At 45.4% G+C, this 19479-nt stretch overlaps 1 protein-coding gene across 11 annotated transcripts in view; it reads left to right on the top strand.

The window, feature by feature from the left end:
- PCGF2 (polycomb group ring finger 2) overlaps positions 1-17825 on the top strand; it is a 67487-nt gene extending 49662 nt beyond the window's left edge. For 10 of the 11 annotated variants that reach the window (XM_042474805.1, XM_042474810.1, XM_042474816.1 and 7 more), the window contains exons 5-10: positions 1054-1104; positions 1205-1313; positions 2836-2884; positions 3367-3465; positions 10775-10855; positions 12069-17825. In XM_042474805.1, coding sequence (XP_042330739.1) covers positions 1054-1104; positions 1205-1313; positions 2836-2884; positions 3367-3465; positions 10775-10855; positions 12069-12428 — 749 coding nt within the window. In that variant the 3' untranslated portion in view covers positions 12429-17825. The remainder of the gene's footprint in view (positions 1-1053; positions 1105-1204; positions 1314-2835; positions 2885-3366; positions 3466-10774; positions 10856-12068) is intronic. The other variant, XM_042474806.1, reaches the window with a different exon arrangement.
- Positions 17826-19479: the final 1654 nt, after the last annotated feature.

The raw sequence follows: 19479 nt of genomic DNA, 5'->3' as shown, positions 1-19479 counted from the left end.
ATATCAAAATCTGTGGATACTCAAGTCCCATTAAATACAGTGGCATAGTAAAATGGTGTCCCTTACGTAAAATGGCAAAATCAAAGTTTTCTATTTGGAATTTATATTTAAAAAATATTTTCAAGTTCTGAATGTTTGAATCCATGGATAATGAATCTATGGATACAGAGGGATGAGTGTATAAAAAGACTTCAGAAATGTGGCCATATCCCTTTGGTCCCAATCAAACAACCAAGTTCTGTCTGGTCAGTTTGTAATTTTAAAATTTATGCATAATTCAAATGTGCTTCTCTTATGTTGTTGTTGGTGTTTTATGTGCCTTCAAATTGCTTCCAATTTATGACAACCTAACCCAAACCTATTATGGAGTTTTCTTGGCAAATTTCATCAGAGGGAAATTGCCATCCTCTGAGGCAGAGAGTGTGTGACTTGCCCAAGGTCAGCCAGTGGGTTTCCGTGGTCAAGCTGTGATTTGAACCCTAGTCTCCAAAGTCATAATTGTTGTTGTTGTGTGACTTCATATAATTTCTGACTTATGGTAGCCCTAAGATGTACCTACCATGGGTTTTCTTGGCAGGTTTTTCAGAGGGGGTTTGCCTTTACCATCTTCTGAGGCTGAGAGAGTGAGAGCTGCCGAAGGTCACCCAGTAGGTTTCATGGCTGAGCTGGGAATTGCACCCTGGTCTCCAAAGTTATAGTCCAACACTCAACCCACTATGGCATAGTGACTATGCCATACTAGCTCTCCTGGAGTTATAGTCCAGTGCTCAAACCACTATACCACACTGGTTGCACACTGAAGTGGAAATCATACATCCTACCAGATGTTACTATAATGTAAGTTCCAACAACTGTTGGTAGCATACACAGTGGCTGAGAATGCTGGGAAATATAGTTCAACAACATCTTAATGGCTACATGATTCTACCCATCTTATGCAATAAAGTTAATTAAGACCATGGTTTGTTTGTTTTTGAGGCGTTTAACCAGTTCTAAAAGTGAAGAAAGATATCAGCACTGATAAATGAATTAACAGTTTGCTTTGCCTTGCAGATGAAATGAAGAGGCGGCGTGATTTCTATGCAGCATATCCTCTGGCTGATGGTATGGTGCCCATCTTACTTCTCAGTTCCCAAATGTCAACGATGATTTATGACTTGAAAAGCAGGTGTAATTTTCATTTCTTTACCTGTTACTTGTCTAGTTCCTAATGGATCCAATGAAGACCGGGGAGAGGTTTCGGAACAAGAGAAAGGGAACCTGACAGATGATGAAATTGTCAGCTTATCCATAGAGTTCTATGAAGGAATCAGGTAGTAAAATATGGATGATATCCTTCCTCCACCATTCCTATTGATTTGAATGGTGGTTCTTTATCTCATTTGGCTTCCAAACATGATGCTTTTCTGCAGTTGCTTTTTATTGTCTTATATCACTGTATGTGTGCATTTTAAATTGTAAGAACCATTCTATACCTGTTAATTGTATTGTTTTTGTAAAATTGTTCATTGTTCAATATCATCTTCAGTAATTCTTAGGAATTAATGGTGCCTACATAGTTTAATAATAAAAAGTGTGGAGCTGCAATTGAACACAAATGGAGGTCCCTAGGTTAGGAAAGGCTGGTTTGAAGAGTTTTATTAGTGGTGGCGGCGGGGGGGGGGGGGGGGGGGGGGGGAGGGGGGGGGACAAGGAAGATTAATGGAATTGGAGTAACTGTTCCTGAAGGCACAATGCCCACTCCATCTTTAAGCCACAAAAAGGACATAAGCAAATGGCAATTCTGGTTTCTGGCTGCTAGGTGTTTGCATCCGTATCCTTTCTCCTGTTGTCCACATTCACTTACAGTATGAGAGCATGCATAGCTCTCTCTCCACACTGAAGGGATGGTTTTATATTTCTTAAAGCAGGATTTGCCTGCACCTAAGGGGATCATCTCAGGTTGTGTCCCTCCCTGCATTTTTGTGCCATAAGTGGTTGCATGTGAAACACCCTCTTTAGAAATGGGGGAAGAGATTTAAATTCTAATTTAAGATGACACACTGATCTTGTGGAAACTCTCAGCTATGTTTGGCTTAGAAACTAAATTTTGTCCCTTTTTCATCAATCCAGATGTAGTGTCTTTTCCCCCCACTTGGCTATCCTGACTCTATAGCTGGTAGTGCCTGTTTCCCCTTTATGTTTATTTAGTTGGAGCCAGCAAAATGGACCCACACCAACTGAGGTGCAACGTGAGAGCTGAGACTAACAAGTTGTAAGCTGTATAGTTACTTACAACTAGTTACTTTTGAGGTAATGATGGTTGCATTTGAAAAGCAACATGATGCATAAAAGTGAAGTCACGTTACTGATATAACAAGTAATTTTTAATTTTCAGTAGTTCTATTTTATTTTCTGGTTATTGTTCTAAGTTGATTTTATTTTCAGCCACCCTGAGATCTTTTAATAAAGAGTGGGATATAAATATTTAAATACATAGATACTTACATAATACTTGCAAAGGTTACAGTTATTTTTAGAGGTATTTTGACAGGAATGTTTCAGGTTTTATGCCGTTTTATCACTTAAGGTGGCCCTAAGGCAACCTTATAATGGAATTTTCTCAGCTGACTTGTTCAGAGGGGTTGTTTGCTTTTGGCTCCTCTGAGGCTAAGAAACTGTGACTTACCTAAGGTCACCCAGTGGGATTCCATGGCTGAGCAGAGATTTGAACTCTGGCCCCCAGAGCCATAGTCCAGTGCTCAAATCCCTTCACCATGCAGACTCTCTCCTTGTACGGTTCATGTGTGTAAATATGTAGTCATTGATTTCCCCTCTCGTTTCTTTTTTTCTCAGAGAAGAAAACAAAGGAACAGTTGAAAATGGAAATCTAGAGAAAGACAAGGTAAGAGTAGCTTCAGAATAACTTTGGAACAGCTGTATATTCACAACTATTTTGGAAATATTAGAGAATTCTGTGTCTCATTCATCTCCCACCTTTTCTGTTTGCACTGAAAAAACAGCAGTGTAATTTGTAGAACCGGTGTACATGTGTATGTGTGCATGTGCTTTTCTGAAATCTGGCCTTTCCTTTGCTCTGGAATCTCAAATCTTTGGCACAATGGTGGTTATCTCTAAAATGAGAGGTACAGTAGTTCAACATTTAACCCCTATTAGAGTGGCATATAGACTACAGCAGTGCATTTTGCTTGTAACTTTTGATCTTTCTTGAACTCCAACCCCTTCCCCATTTCTCTGTTTTTTGGCAGATTTACAGCTGCTTCAATACATATTTCAGTTTCTGTTGCTGCTGCAGGAGCCCAGCCTCCTCCCTCCCTCCATTTCTAAACCATTTCTCCTTCCCTTTCTCTCTCTCATTCTTCCTAGAAGAACAGCATGAGATTCCTCCGTTGTCCTGCCGCCATGACGATAATGCATCTGGCCAAGTTTCTCCGCAACAAGATGGATGTACCCAGCAAATACAAAGTGAGTTGCAAGTACATCATGATTTCTTGGGGTCACGATTGCTGCTAACCTTGTGCATGTTCAGAACTGTTTGTATGCCATGGACGTGCTAGTTCAATACTTGGTATAAGGTATACAAGGAACAAACTATGCAAATGCATCTCAGTTTAAGCTTTCTTGATTTCTGCCTTCCAGAGTTCAATGTGAATGCTTATCTACTTTGGGGTTTTTAACCAACAAAGATGTGTCCAGTATTGCAGTCTTCCAGTTACACAAAATGACAAAGACTATTTGTGATGTATCTGGTGTTACTGAATTCTAAAATAAGAGACATGAGGAGGCCTATAACGCATGTATCACAGATGTGTGGAATCTCATTGGTTGTTCTCTCATTAAGGAGAGAATTGCACTCTACATATGAGTAGAGCACTTTGCATTGATAGCTTGGTTGACTGCAATAGACTTCCTAGGCTTAAGCCCAGGTGTTTTTCTTTTTTTAAAAAAAAAAATCCTGGCCAGTGACTCTTTCCTTAAATTTTGATATTGTACAAAAGGTGATTCCTTAGAAGCCATGTTTGTGAAAATCTTGAACTTAATGAAGTTACTCCAAAAAGGTATCTGTATTTGCAACACTAGAACTGTATAGGTCTGTCTCGCTCTCTGCTGCCCCATCTCTGCCCTCCCCCCATCTTCTCTGTACCATCTCTATGATATTAGGCCAATGGGCTACAAGAAAGAAATAGCTTCCCTTCCCCAGTTTTATCATCTTATGCAAGGCTGGCCCTGCCATTAGTATGATGCTGCTTTTTGCATCAGATACTGTTGGCTAGGGGACAGATAGGAGCATGCCAAATTTATTCCCTGTACGCCCTAAGTTAGTCTGCTTCCTTCAGGTATGGTGGAAGATACTGTCATTCCTGTTTCCAGTACTGAAGATTCCATAGTTTGGTTGGCTTTTGAATGTGGAATGGGAGATCAAGGAGGCATTTGATCTTTGCCCCAGGCAGCAAAAATTCTTGAACCAATCATGGCCTCAGAGACTAAAAAATGCCCTCCCCAAACATTAAAATATTCAGGGTGCCAAAATCAGTGACCAATATATTTCTTCTTCGTGGTCTCTGCGAATCATACAAATGGGTTGTACTGCGCCTGCGCAGTGCCTTCGGAAACTTCTGGAATCACTAGGCAAAGTACACTTTGCAACATGCTGAAACTTTTTGGCGGTAACCCCGCCCATCCCCTATAAAACCTCCGTTCCCGCTCTTTTCCCCAGTTCCTTTTTTCCGCCGCGTTAGCTGCCAGTAGGAACTTCGCTCTTGACTCAGTTAGGAATCACTGGAAAATAAGACCTCGGACCGTTTTTTCGACTCTTCTTCTGCCTGCCCCACGACTTGCTTTTTGGCTTTTGACTCGGACTGTTAGACCTCGCATCTTCTTACCCCTCGGCTTGTCTTCCCCGCTCGTTGCCGACTCGGACCGCCTGACTTCGTTTTCCGGACCATGCCATCGGTGCCCTTCAAAAAGTGCTCCGTGTGTGGGGGTAAGATTCCTGGCCAGGATCCCCATTCGTCCTGTCTTTTCTGCCTGGGAGAGACGCACATTCCAGCATCGTGCGCTCTCTGTAAGTCCCTAACCCCTCAGGCGCGAAAGAATCGGGAGACCAGGTTGAAGGCTGCCATATATACCAAGGTCTTCACATCAGGGGCAATGTCTTCTGCGGGGGCTTCTTCTTCTTCCTCTGCGATCCCCTTGCCAACTGTCGCCGAAGCTCCAACCCAGGAGCCTTCAGATGACCCACCGGCGCGGACGGCCGCCCCGGACCCTCCAGACCAGGAACCATCGGGAGAAGTCCCTCGGCCTTCGAAGAAAGACAAGAAACACAAAAAGGGGCCCAAGGAGGGTCGCGACACCCCAAAGGACTCGAGCTCCCATAAGGGTTCAGCCTCGAGATCCTCTGTCCCGAAGGCACCCACTTCCTCCACCTCGAAGTCGGGTTCCACTTCGGCCTCCTCGGCCACCAAGGCCTTGACTCCTTCCGGCTCGACCAGGTCACCGACTAAGGCGGCGGGCTCCTCCACATCTAAGAGACCCCGCACCTCCTCTTTAGAGAGAGACCGTGTAGTGAAGCGCCGTCACCAGGACGAACGAGATCCGTCTATGGCCGTCGACGTAGAGGTGTCACGTAGCCGTTCAGACCCTGATCGAGAGCGCGCGGACACCAATCGGAGATCGCCGGGTGTCGAGGGTCGACCATCGGACCCCCGCATGGCATCACGGGCATCTAGGCCTCAAACTGATGAACGCTCTGATCGCAGGTTCGAGTCACCATTGAGGTCCCGACCCACGCTACCAGACCGGGTCTCTCCTGTCAGTTCTAGAGACGACCGCCGCTCGCTCACTCCTATGCCAACTCGTACCCGTCGAGTGGCTTCACCATCGCCATCTCGAGATAGGGAACCGGAGTATTATTACGATACTGAAACCGACAGATATTACAAACTGGTCCCTCGGGATGATGAAGACTCTCTTTTTCAACCTCGGGACCGGAGACCCAGACCAAGGGCTGCTTCCAGACCCTCCAGGGCATCGACGTTCTCACCTCGCCGGGTGGACGCCCCCACCAATCTGGAGGTCGTGGAGCTCGAGTCGGACGACGAAACATCATCCCGAGCCCGTTATCGCCCCAGAGGCGATTCCCTATCCTCCAGGGAAGATGACTACCAGTCCATCTCTCAGGACTTCGCCCAGCCTGGAGCCGTCTCACCGTCGGATGATTTTTTTTTTTACGCAGAGCACGTCATAAAGATGTCTAATGCTCTGGACATTAAAACCTCCCAGGTTGAGGATGAAGCATCTGACCCGATTGAGAGGCGGGTCCATGGCAAGGTGCCAACCCCACCGGCGATTCCCCTTCTCCCTTCGCTGGAGAAGTTGGCCAAGCGCTCCTGGGAAGCTCCCTCGTCGACTTCATCCAACAACAGAAAGGTGGAGTCTCTCTATAGGATCGCTCCAGCTACTCCGTCATGGCTGTTCGGACATCCTAAACAGAACTCAGCCATTGTGGAGGGATCCCAGCGAGCATCGACCCCGAAAGCCTCCTTGATGCCCTCGGACAGAGAGGCAAAGAAGATCGATGCTCTGGCCAAAAAGGCCTATTTTTCGTCGGCTCTGGGCATGCGAGTTGCAAACTACAACGCGTGCATGGGAGCTTACATTCAGTGGCTGATGGAGAAGATCTCCCCCCTTGTACCAGACCTACCAGATGACTCCCAGACAATTCTTTCAGAAGTCCGCGATGAGGCCCATTCCATCGGGAGTTGGCTTATCACCTCGGCCAGGCATGCTACCGACTGCTCTGCCAAGTCTATGGTGGCTGCTATAGCGCTCCGCAGACACGCTTGGCTACGGTCGTCGGACCTGAACCAGAACGCCCGTACGACCATCGAAGACATGCCATTTGATGAGGAGGGCCTGTTCCATCGAGAGACCGATGAAAGGCTCAACTTCAAATACAGGATGAGGACAGCGGCAAAAAAGCACGGTATGTCCTCCTCCCCTCAGTCATCTTCCCGCAAGCGCTTCACGGCGGTCCGCCAGTGGTATGGCCAGGGCCAGAGGCCCTATCAACAAGACCGGCCATTCCAGCGCCAGGAACAGTCCAGGCAGCGATTCCCATCTCAATCCTCTTCCTCCTCGGGTCGCCGGTCGGGACCTAAATATAAGAAAAACTATAGGAGGCAAGATCAGGATCAGAACAAGAAAAGGGCCTGAAGAGACGCAGCGTACTCCGTCGCTCCCTCTGTCCCGTCCTTCCTTGACAGGTTGAGGCCCTTTACCAACACTTGGGCCTCCATTACCACCAATTCTTGGGCCCTCACCATCGTCTGCAGGGGTTATGCCCTCGAATTCAAAGAGCTCCCACCAACTGGAGCTATCCTGTCTACATCCCCCTCAGACACCCTTCTCGACCAAGTACGCGCCCTTGCAGCAAAAGGAGCCATCTCTCCTGTCGAACCTGTTGACATACCGGGATGCTTTTTTTCCCGTTACTTCACTGTCCCTAAGCCTGATGGAGGTGTTAGACCCATATTGGACCTTAGACAGTTGAACACTTACCTGTCTTACCGCCGTTTCCGAATGGTAACGCTAGCCTCTATCTTACCTCTTTTGCAGCAGGATCTGTGGTTTGCCACCATCGACCTGAAGGACGCCTACTTCCATGTAAGCATCCGGGAGTCCCACCGCAGGTTCTTGGCCTTCGCCATCGGGACGGAGGTCTACAGGTACAACGTCCTCCCCTTCGGCCTGTCTACAGCACCTCGCACCTTCACCAAGTGCATGGCACCCATAATAGCTCATCTCCACCGTCGAGGCATGAGGGTCTTCCCTTATCTAGACGACTGGCTTTTTGTCTCCCCGTCACCTCAACAACTGCGCCGACACATCTCAGAGGCGCTCCAGCTCTTACGGGACCTAGGACTGGTGGTCAACCTCGACAAATCCCAGCTGCTTCCCACCAAGCAGATAAAATTCATAGGGTCCATCCTCGACTCCAACGACTGTATGGCATACCTGCCTCCAGACCGCTTTCGGGCCCTGGTTCGGGCCGTCAACCACTGCACCGCCCAGAGGCGAGTACCAGCCAGAGACATCCAGGTGGCCTTGGGTCACATGGCGTCGACGACGTTCGTCACACCGTGGGCAAGGCTTCGGTCTCGACCTCTGCAGTCATGGTTCCTGTCGGCGTTCGACCCAGAAAAGGACCCCCCGTCCCGCAAGCTGACCATCCCGAGACCTGTCGCGCGCTCCCTCCGTTGGTGGCTCAGCTCCCGCAACGTCTGCGTCGGCATGCCCTTTTCGCTCCCTCAGCCAGAGCTGGTGCTCACTACAGACGCGTCCGAAGAAGGATGGGGAGCGTATGTCATGGACTTATGGGCCAAGGGCATCTGGTCCCGGGACGAAGGGACACTCCACATCAACGCTCTAGAGTTGTTAGCAGTGGAGAAGGCCTTGAAAGCCTTCGAGTCTTCTCTACTAGGCAGAGTCATCCAGCTCAGAACAGACAATACCACGGTAATGTACTATGTGAACAAACAGGGAGGCACCAGGTCCCGCACTCTCCTGGACATAACCCTCCGGATATGGGACTGGTGCATCACCCGGGACATCATGCTTCAAGCGGTACCCTTACCAGGCATCCAGAACTCGCATGCAGACCTACTCAGCAGGTCTCCGTCATCCTGCCACGAATGGAGACTCCATCCACAGACAGTTCACGATCTCTTTACCAGATGGGGAACTCCTCAGTTAGACCTGTTTGCAACGGTGTACAACTCCCATTGTCCCCAGTTCTGCTCCCGGACGCCGAACGACGGCTCTCTCGGAGATGCGTTCGGGCTTCGATGGTCGGGGATGATGCTATACGCCTTTCCCCCCCTTCCCGCTCATCACCAAGGTAGTGGCCAAGATGACCACGGAAGCGGCCAAGGCGATCCTGATCACGCCCTGGTGGCCGACACAACCATGGTTTCCCTGCCTTCTTCACCTTTCTCAAGCCAATTTTCTCCGGCTCGAGCCCAGGCCAGACCTTCTGACAGTCCAGGGAGGACGAGTCCGACACCCGGACATCGAGACCCTTCCCCTGGTCGCTTGGAGAATCCGTCCCTAGCGCAGTTGTCAGCCCCGGTACGGAGAGTCATTTTGGCATCCCAGAAGCCGGCCACCCAAAAGTCATATGGGCTGAAATGGAGAAAGTTTCTTCAGTTCCTGTCAGATAGACATCTTTCACCAGACCAGGTAACGACGCCCCTGGTCCTTGAATTTCTGATGTCATTGGTTAATGCGGGACTCTGCCTAACGTCCGTCAAGTGCTACCTGTCGGCTATTTGTTCCTTTTTCCAATTCGAGGGCAAACCCTCATTTTTCAAAGATCCCCTTGTTAAAAGATTCCTAAAAGGATGTAATAACTTGCACCCTCAGGTCTACTTGCCGACTCCAGCCTGGAGCCTCGACATAGTACTCGGGGCCCTACAGTCCAAACCCTTCGAGCCCTTGGCCACCACAGACATTAGACTCCTGACCTGGAAAACGGTTTTCCTGGTGGCCATTACTTCTGCCCGCCGTGCGGGTGAGCTTTGTGCCTTGCGCCGGGACCAGCCCTTCTTACGATTCCACCTGGACAAAGTGGTTCTCAGAACGGACATTACCTTCCTACCCAAGGTGGTATCTGCTTTCCATATGTGTCAGGACATTGTTTTGCCAACTTTGGCTCCAAACCCGACTACCGACGTCGAGAGGACCCTCCATACCCTTGACGTTCGTAGGGCCCTAGCTTTTTATTTGGATAGGACTAAGGACCATAGCCGTTCCAATAGATTGTTCCAGTGCTACTCGGAACCGAAAAAGGGACTCCCAGTCTCGGCCCAAAGACTCTCGAAGTGGGTGTCCAGCACTATTCTCCTGTCCTACGAACTCCTGGGCAAACCTTTACCTGCTAGGGTTCGCTCCCATACCACAAGGGCGGTAGCGGCCTCTTCTGCCTTTCTATCCGGCGTCCCTTTGGATGACATCTGTAAAGCTGCTGTATGGTCCCAACCGTTAACCTTTATTAAACATTATAGGTTGGACACGAGAGCAAAAAGGGACGCTACCTTTGGGAGAGCTGTTTTGCTGTCAGGACTGCATTGACTTTAGCTTAACCGCTGACCTCAAAAATTGACAGCACAAGACTCGGGGCTTACATCTTGAGGTGGGATGTGTTCTTTATTGAGAGTTTATAAACAAACCATACAACTACCTTTGGTTCTCCATTGTTTTTTATTGGTACCAATCATATTGGTGTTCTTTCAGGTGTCATGACACTCCCGCCTCCACTGACCTTAGCTTGCCAGTCTCAACCCATTTGTATGATTCGCAGAGACCACGAAGAAGAAGGACAGGTTGCCTACCTGTAACGGTATTTCTTCGAGTGGTCATCTGCGAATACATACAAATCCCGCCCATCCTCCCCTCAGTGTCCTGCTCAGATTGGCTCATTCTCTTGTCGCCTACATGGCGGAAAAATTGCGGAACTGGGGAAAAGAGCGGGAACGGAGGTTTTATAGGGGATGGGCGGGGTTACCGCCAAAAAGTTTCAGCATGTTGCAAAGTGTACTTTGCCTAGTGATTCCAGAAGTTTCCGAAGGCACTGCGCAGGCGCAGTACAACCCATTTGTATGTATTCGCAGATGACCACTCGAAGAAATACCGTTACAGGTAGGCAACCTGTCCATCTGTGTTTGTGCTGGGAGGTTCATAATTTCTTCTTTAATTGTACCATCTCATCTATTAGGTGGAAGTTCTTTATGAAGATGAGCCTCTAAAAGAATATTACACTCTCATGGACATTACTTACATCTATCCTTGGCGAAGGGTGAGTGACAAAGATACTTTGGTTTTTATTAAAATCTGTTAAAAGGTTTAAGACGGAGGGAAAGAAGGAAGTAAATGAAGCCATGTTGGAGAGGGCCAGCAATCTTATGAGCCCTCTGGCCATACATATCTTGTTCCACACAGGTATGTGTCATAAGGGAGATTGGTAAAATCTTTTATTAGTATGCAAGTCTTTGTTCTTAACTACAAGTTATAGAATTTTTCAATAGTATGGTATGATAGAGGAGAGCAAGCGGGGGAATGACCTAAAGATGTGCTGTGGAAAATGTTCTGGTGTTCCATTTTTATATGGAACATTTCCCACACCACACATACATATTTATCCATAGATACCTGGGCTGCTCTACTATAATCAGTCATATTAGATAGGCTGAATATAGAATATTAAGTTCTAGTTATTTGTCTCTAAACCCAAGTGCTTAGAAGAATAGACTTAACAAATGGATGAAAATGTAGAATTAAGCCTATGAAAGCATATGCTACCAACTTCTTTCTTTCTCTTAGTCTCAAGAGGTACTACAATATCCTTTTGCATGAATGAATGCACTGCTAAGATTGCTTCTGTTTCACAAAATTTCTTGTCTCTCAGTCAGTCACAAGTATAGGTAGTCAAGATTCGCATCCATCCTTTATTGAAAAATAATGCTTAACTAGTTGTATGGAATCAGTTTTGTCTCAGGTTGAAATGGGACTAAGTAGTACAGAGAGTGATTAAGTGAAGCTTGAAGGTACTATGGTTCTCCCTCAGCAAAAGAAAGTTAAACTGTTGATAAAAGATATATTAGGTATAGCTGTCTTTTAGGGATGTGTTATAAAAAAAGTAGTGTTCTTTCAGCTGTAGTCATATTCTGTTAAAGATAAGGGAAGTATGTGTTCTTCTTCTCTTTACTTTACATATATTCCAGTAAAATAATCTGCATGTAGAGCTTTCAACATGTTTGAATATAATATTTAAACAAAACATCCTAAATCAGGGAACATTATTTAGAGCACTGGAAAATTTTCTGCAAAATGTTGCAGTTCTATTTTTTCTGGAAAACTCACATCACTGGAGTGGACCCATACAAAGGCATCTTCCGCTGCTGTATAAAATGAACTTGCTGTGGTAAATCCAAGGTTGTGAATGACACAAAGACTGGAAGTAGCCTCTCAAACTCATGTTCCTTTTTGTTGCTCTCTCTCTCCCTTTGCAGAATGGTCCTCTTCCCTTGAAGTACCGCGTTCAGCCAGCTTGCAAGAGGTTAAAACTCTCCTCCCAGCCTCCCAACTCAGAATGCACTAACACCAGTGGGGCATCAGAGTGTGAATCTGTCAGTGACAAGGCTAACAGTCCCGCCACCTTGCCAGCCACCACCTCCTCCTCCTTACCCAGCCCTGCCACACCTTCTCATGGTTCCCCAAGCTCCAACACCACCACTGTAAGCATTCCTGCCAACTCCACCTCTGGCGCGATGCTCAATGGGTCCTCGAACTGCCACCAGATGCAGCCCTTGGCCAGCAGGGGACGCAAGACCATGGTGAATGGTGGTCCAGCGATGTCGGCTCTGACTTAAAAAGCAACGAATGGCTCTTTTGTCCTCCCCCTTGTTGGAGGATCTTGAGTTTTATAAATAAGTATATTATGTGTAGATAGGGGTAATGGTGGGTGGGATGGGGAAATTATACATACTTATTTTCTATTGATTGATTTGATTTAATTTAAGAAAAAAAAATAATGCAAAAGAGACAAAAATTCATTGTGTCCTCCCCTTTTTTAATTTTTTAAAAAACAGAAATGTGCTGACATAACTGCATGATGGCATCTGTGTAAAAGCTGCAGCCTTTTCTTGTTAATAATAATTTTTATTTGTGCCCTCAATTTATACTGAGACTAAATGCACAGCCCCAGAGTGAGAGAGAAAGAAAAATGCACAGCCTTAAACCTGCCAGACTTTTCTTTCCTTGAAGCACATGTGGCTTTCTTGTGCTCTTTTGTCATAGGACTGTAGCCCCACCTCTGAATGCTTCAAGCAGACATTCTCATTCCATTTACAGTGTCCTTCTAGACCCATATTCCTACATCAACCTCTCATTGCTTCTGCTCCAAATTCTTACGGGACCAAGATACAGTTTTAAAGTCAGAAAGGAGATCTGGGCACACTTGTGTGCATGTGTGTGTAAAAAGAGGTAATAAGAGGGCTGGCAGGCAGTGCTGGCATGGCCTGTGCAATGTGAAAACATAGCCTTGGGGAATGGAGGGCCAGCACCACTATTAGCAACACAACGAGTTGTGAAAGCAAGAGGCAGAGACATGGCCCAGAAATGTAAGGGTATGAATGTGGCTCTCATGTTTTTGCAGAACTTGGATCCTGCTTTGTAGAAACAGCAGTTCTCCAAATTCCTCAGCCAGCAAGGATTCTGGGAATCGTTCAAAATAACTTGCTCTGCCTTTGGTCAGTACTGATGCCAGTTGCTTGTTATCACCCTAGACCAAGCAGCCAGCAAAGCTGATAGACATTCTGGAGAGCTTGAGGAGTCTTAAAAAATAAGCCTTTTCCAAGCTCTGAGTGCAGTTGGCAACACTGGCACTCTGGGTCTTGTGCTAAGCACATATTTGTTGGAGCAGTATTTTATTTTTATTTCATTTCAAACTTTCTTTCACTTATGCATGGTGTCTCTGCCTGCCTGTTTGTCTCTTGGAGTACATATGCACTTCAGATTTAATCTAGCTGTCATATTTTCCTAACATAGAATGTAGGAACTGTTGGGGCACTATGAGTTCTTTCTTAGAGGTCTCTTGGCTTCTTGCTGGCCTGCAGTTCCCCAGAATCATCATAGCTAAAAGTGGAAGCCTCCATATTTAAAATGGCAGTTGCTGGGGACCAACAGCAGAGAAAATCAACCACCTTCATGCCCAAATATATTTGTCTGACCACTGTTGAAGACAAGACTACTAGGTTCATTGGAGTCTCCTTTAGAAAAACAACACACACTCTTCTACTTCCTTGGCATGAGCTGTGGTAGCTGAATGTGGTTTAAATGGGTAGTGTAGATCTAACCCAAGTTTGTGTTCCAAGAGTAACGAGCATGTAAAACCAAGAGTGCATGAATCTTGGCTGTGGCAAATTCCACTGTTCTGAAAGCTTGGGAAAAATGCACTCCTTGAGTCCATGGAACCCACTGAAATTAGGATCTGTGTCATCTAATTCTCATCTTCATTGTTACTTGCACAAGTGCCCATGCTTGCAGTGCTTGGAAAAGTAAGTTTTTAAACAGCGGGTAGAATCTTCCAACCAGCATGGCCAGTGGCCACATTTGCTGGGGCATGTGGAAATTCTAGCCCCCCAAAAGTGACTTTTCCCAGCTCTGTATGCTTAGGGACAGTCAAGAGTCAGCTCATCCCAAATCTTGGGGTGAAAATGTTTGTTACCTTTCTGCATGTTTTTTCTCTTTGTTTTAAAAAAGATCTTGTAAACTGAGTTTAAAAAAATAAATACAGTGCCTTTGAAAAGGAAACTTTATTTATTAATGTGTGAAGGCAACAGACCAGATTTGTGGTTTTAACTCTGGAGTGGGGAAAGGTAGTATCTTTTCTTTTGCTGACATTCAAAACTGCCAGGTAGAAACGCACAACGTCCGATGAGAAGAGTTATATTCTTCTGTCAGCTTGAATCCTCTTGCATTTTTCTTATACAGAAAAAAAAATCTAGAGCGATTCTCCCCTCCCTTTTTCTTGTAGGGTAGGAAGGGCTAACATGACCCAAGCACATTTTGTATCCCTGGATGTCAAAACCCAGGAATCTTTAATGGTCTTTCTCCCTCCTGGTTGACTCTTGAGAGCAGCTGAACTCACAAAGGTAGCCAATGTTTGAAAATCGTTTTTGAGGTGTATTTAGGGTTTTCCCCCACTACTCAGTGATAGTGTTATGATTCCACTTTAACTGCCGTGGCTGTAGCCTATGGAATCCTGAAGTTTGTAGTTTGTGGGGCACCAAGGCTCTCTGAGACTTCTAAATACCTCTCCACCAAGAGCAAATTCCCGAAAGTGGAATCATTGTGCTATAATTGTGTAGTGTGGAACAACCCCTGTTGTACAGATAGGTGTACAGAAGCCATGTTTGCATGGAGCCAAGGAGGCGGAGAAGCAGAAAGTATATTCAGCAGTTTGGCAATACATCTGTGCTCTCCAGGTCTTAAACCACATGTTCCAATCTTTTGAACAAAATCATACTAGCCTAATAGGATGAATGCAAGGCTGCTGTTGCTTCCTGGCTGCTACCTATGGAAAGTATTAAAATAGAGGAAAAAATGAAGCTTCACTAGGTTGTTCGTTGGACCTTGCACAATGTGATGTTTAAAGAACAATGCATTTCCTCCCCCTCCTTGTTCCTACTTTTTATGAGCTATATTTAGAAGAATAATCCTAGCATTGCAAAGTCCTGTCATCTCACCCCAGTCCTCTCGTCCAGGCTTCCCCACAGGCAAGAGCATAAAACTTGCCCTGCTGGGTCAGACCAAAAGTCTGACTGAGATCCAAAGAATGGCGTAGATTTATGTTGTACAGGGGAATAGACTTTTCTTTCTCTCAACATTTGATGATTCTATTATTTTCTTTGCTGACGCATCACAAATTGCTTTGGAACTTTTTCTCATTGGTTTCAAAAGCATTTTGCCTTCCAAGACGGATGGCCTACTTTTTGGGAATGGGAAAGAAACCCTTTTGTGGATACTTGCCAGTGGTGGGCATTGTGTTGGACAAGGTGTGGTGGTCTTCTCAGCAATAGATTGAGCATGGCAGGAAAGGATGTGTACCATAGGGCCCACCTGCAACCCTAAACTAGCCTGCTAAGATGTGGTGGACGATGCTGTCCTGTCACCAGTCTGATCAATATGTGGAATGTGCAGAGCCACCATTAATGTCTTTCATAGCAGGTAGCAAAGTTATTTGATAGCAAGAGGGATGTGCTCTTGGGATACTTTGGCATACCAGGCCAATAATCACAGGTAGAGTATATCCATATCTCAGAGTTTGGGAATATTTGACACTCCAAACATTTTGACCAACAGCTCCATATGAAAGATGAAGGAACTTAGGAATATCTAATGAAATCCACAGAAGAAACTGGAGATACATCTCAAGATGTCCCAAAGACGGTTGTTTTATTAGCTTGAAAACACTAGTGCCTTTTGGTTTGTGTAGACTCTTAAGGCCTTCTTCAGTGACTATATAAAATCATAAGTACAGTAGATATTTTTAAAAATCTACAAACCTCAGCCTTTGGTTGCATGTTTTGACTTTTCCATTAAGTGGTTTGAGAGGGCTTGAATCAGGAATATCTGGATTTTGACATTAAATAAGTATATACTGGCCATAGACTGTGTACTAATAATTATGGTTTTATGTGATGTGACATCATGTATTAATGTCTGTCTGAGATGTGTCTCTAGTTTCTTCTTTGAGTCAACAACTCAGTATGGACAGTGGAAGGGCTTTTCAAAGTTGTAGCCCTAAACATATGGAAGCTAAAGGTTCTTTGCACTTGCCATATATCTTAAAACCCAGAACCTCCCAAATGTTCTTTGATCCACTGATGGAATGCTCTTAATATGAGGAATACATTTTCTAAGCTACTCTTCCCAACTCCCCTCTCTTTACTGCTTCTCCTTCCCTGGGGTTGCTGGTTGAGCAGTCTTTGTTCCTTCATTATTATTCTTGAATTCTTTTTTTATAATGTTATGCTTACAAGAAAATAAAAATTGGGAGAACCTTGAGGGTTTCCTCTCCCGTCATTCTGCATTTTGTCAGAGTGCCATAATGTCAAGGGCATGTTTCTAAGAAAACAGAAGAGACATCATAACTGGCAAGTCTGCCCAGCTTGACGCACTTGGTTGCTGTGGAAGTAGTAGTTCCCATGTTTTCCAGAGAGGCAAATTCACTATGAGAGCGTCAGTGTGGTGGCTTGAGTGCTGGAGTATGGCTTTGGAAACCAGGGTTTCAATCACCACTTGGCTATAAAAACCCAGTGGGTGACTTTAGGCAAGTCACACGCTCTCAGCCTCAGAGGAGGACAAAGGGAAACCCCTCTCTGAACAAATCTTGCCAAGAAAATCCCGTGATAGGGTCGCCATAAGGTGGAAATGAATTGAAGGCACACAGTAACAACAAATTCAGTACAGTATTGGAACTGCATGCATTTTACTTTCCTCATAGCACTGAGGGCCCAGTTAGCAACTACTGTCCTGCTTTTAAAAGGAAGGCACTTCCCCTCTATCACTCTAAAATAGACAGCTGAGAAATAGTTACTAGTGGTATCATTTGGATCCCTTCTCTGTAGTTTGGCCACTGGCTAGGTTGTACCTATCTCTCAGTGGGCCTGATTTGGTTTTGAGGCCTCCTCCTGCACAGAAGTACAGGGAAGCTAGTGGAGACAATAAACTGCCTTCTCCAACCCAGCACCCTCCAGATGTCTTGAGCTACAAACTTCATTATCTCCAGCTGGCTGGGGAACATGGGGACTGTAGTCTAGCACCTCTGGAGGCTCCCAGGTTGGGAAAGATTGCAACAACAACAACAAAAATGTGGCCATGTTTCTCTCCTTTTCCTGTTGACTCTGACATTTTAATCTTGTGTTAATGGCAATACGTCCTGCTTGAGATTTTGCTGGACTTTGAAAATCCAAAAAGGGTTCCCTGTCTGTTCGTTCTCTTTGTACATACCGAGTAAATTGACCAAGGCGACTAAAGGGCCTCATGGGTGTTTCTCTTCTTCCTCCTTCTCCTCGCCCCATCCCTACCTTTTTGTACATTTTTTTAATATGGTACAAGCCAAATCGCTCTGTATGTTTGCCAACCTGTACGATGTTTTAATGTGCTGTAATATATTCTGATATTCATATATTGTTATTGGTTAAAACATTTGTATCAATAACACAGTTTGTAAATGGTAATAAATGCTACCGCTTTGTCCTTCAGCTCTGTTGTCTGGACTGTTCAGATGGGTGTACTGTGCCTCATATGTTCCCTCATTGCATTCTAGGTTGGTCAACAAGAACCCCAGACACAAAGGAGAGGTTGGATCCTTTCAGACTTCTTTCACACTACATAGTTATAGCACTATGGTATCAGTTTAACTGCCAGGGGTGCATCCTATGGAATTCTGGGATGGGAAGTTTTGTGAGCTCTGGGGAATAGAATTTGAATTGTCTCATTAAGCTACAAATCCCATGTTTGCATAGGATGGGGCCAGGGCAAGTGGTCCCAGAAACGTTCTAATTGTATAGTGTGTAAGAGTCCTCAGAGCTTGGAATAGTTATTACTTGGAACTACAATGCTCAAAACCTTCTAGTCAGAATGGCCAAGTGAACATGCTGGTTCCGAGATGCTGGGGGTTATTCATACTGTGAAAATAATCCAGGATGAATCCAGGATGAATTTCCGTTGTTCTTACGCATTCCAAATGCACCTGATTAAATTGTGGGAGCTGCCAAAACCCCCACTTAATCCGGGATAATTGATATCAGGTGTTTCCTTGAGATTTTAAAAAAGATTTGCATCGTCAGTAGTGTGAGTAACTAATGCAAATAGAGCTAAATAGACTCTGTATACCTTGAACGTGTTCCAAAGGCATTCTCATTGTCGACTCCATCTTTATTCAAGTGCTGACACACGTGAGCAACCAAACTCCCAGCGATGTGCATCAATACGGTTCCATAGTGTGAATAACAAACTCGGAATGCTTGAGTGAGATGATTCTCATTGTCGAACTAAACAAACAAATAAAAAAAAGACATCTGAATGACTCCTGGGAATTGTCCAAAACCATCATTTTCCAGTCTCTCATCTTCCTCATCAGAGGCAATAGGCACACTGTATTTGAGCTGAGCCTCGTGGAGGCCTGTGAAGTAGTCCGACCAGCCCAGGACAGGAATGGTTGGCTTGCGGTCCCGGGGACACATATGGCCCTTGGTCTGATTTCATGTGGCCCCTTGTCTGATTTCAAAAGCCTCCTGCCAGTGATCAATCCAGCCCTTTGTTAGAGCATTCTGTTTCTTCCTCAGGGGCTTGGTACATGGGGAAGGGAAAATGGAGAGAGAAAAGTTGAGTGGAGCTTCTCAATCTTTGGTTCTTGCTCTGTCCAGAATAGGTTTGAGCCCCTCTTATTACTTCCAGGGCATCCCTGACTAGGACCTAATAGTATTGGACCTTGCTGAAGTGTTCAGTCTGGCGACCCTGTTCCCTGAATGAATCTATCAGAGGGGAAAAGTTGCCCAAGGAGATACTAGGATTTTATACAAAAGTTATGTTAACTGCTTATTGCTTGATGATATTTTTTATTTCCTGCCTCTTTCCCCAAGAACTGTATTTAATTCTTTCTGTACTGTATTTAATTCTTTCACTACTGGAAAATTTGCAGTGTCAATGGTTTCACTGAGGATTCAGTGAAACCATATGCACTTTTACATCTGCTTATTAAATGGAAAGACAACTAGGGGATGGATGGTTATTTAACAGTGTGTGCATGGGAGGGGGAGTTGGGAGTGAGTGGAAGGATGGGTATCCCTCCCCTCCATGAGTAATTAGCATTTTCAGGGGTGGTATTGACCTCCTTCTTTTCTACTTGCCATA

This window comes from Sceloporus undulatus, chromosome 6 (genome assembly GCF_019175285.1).
Source record: "Sceloporus undulatus isolate JIND9_A2432 ecotype Alabama chromosome 6, SceUnd_v1.1, whole genome shotgun sequence".
Taxonomy (NCBI): domain Eukaryota; kingdom Metazoa; phylum Chordata; class Lepidosauria; order Squamata; family Phrynosomatidae; genus Sceloporus; species Sceloporus undulatus.
The sequence above is the reverse complement of the archived record's forward strand: the minus strand, read 5'-3'. Positions and strand labels throughout refer to the sequence as shown.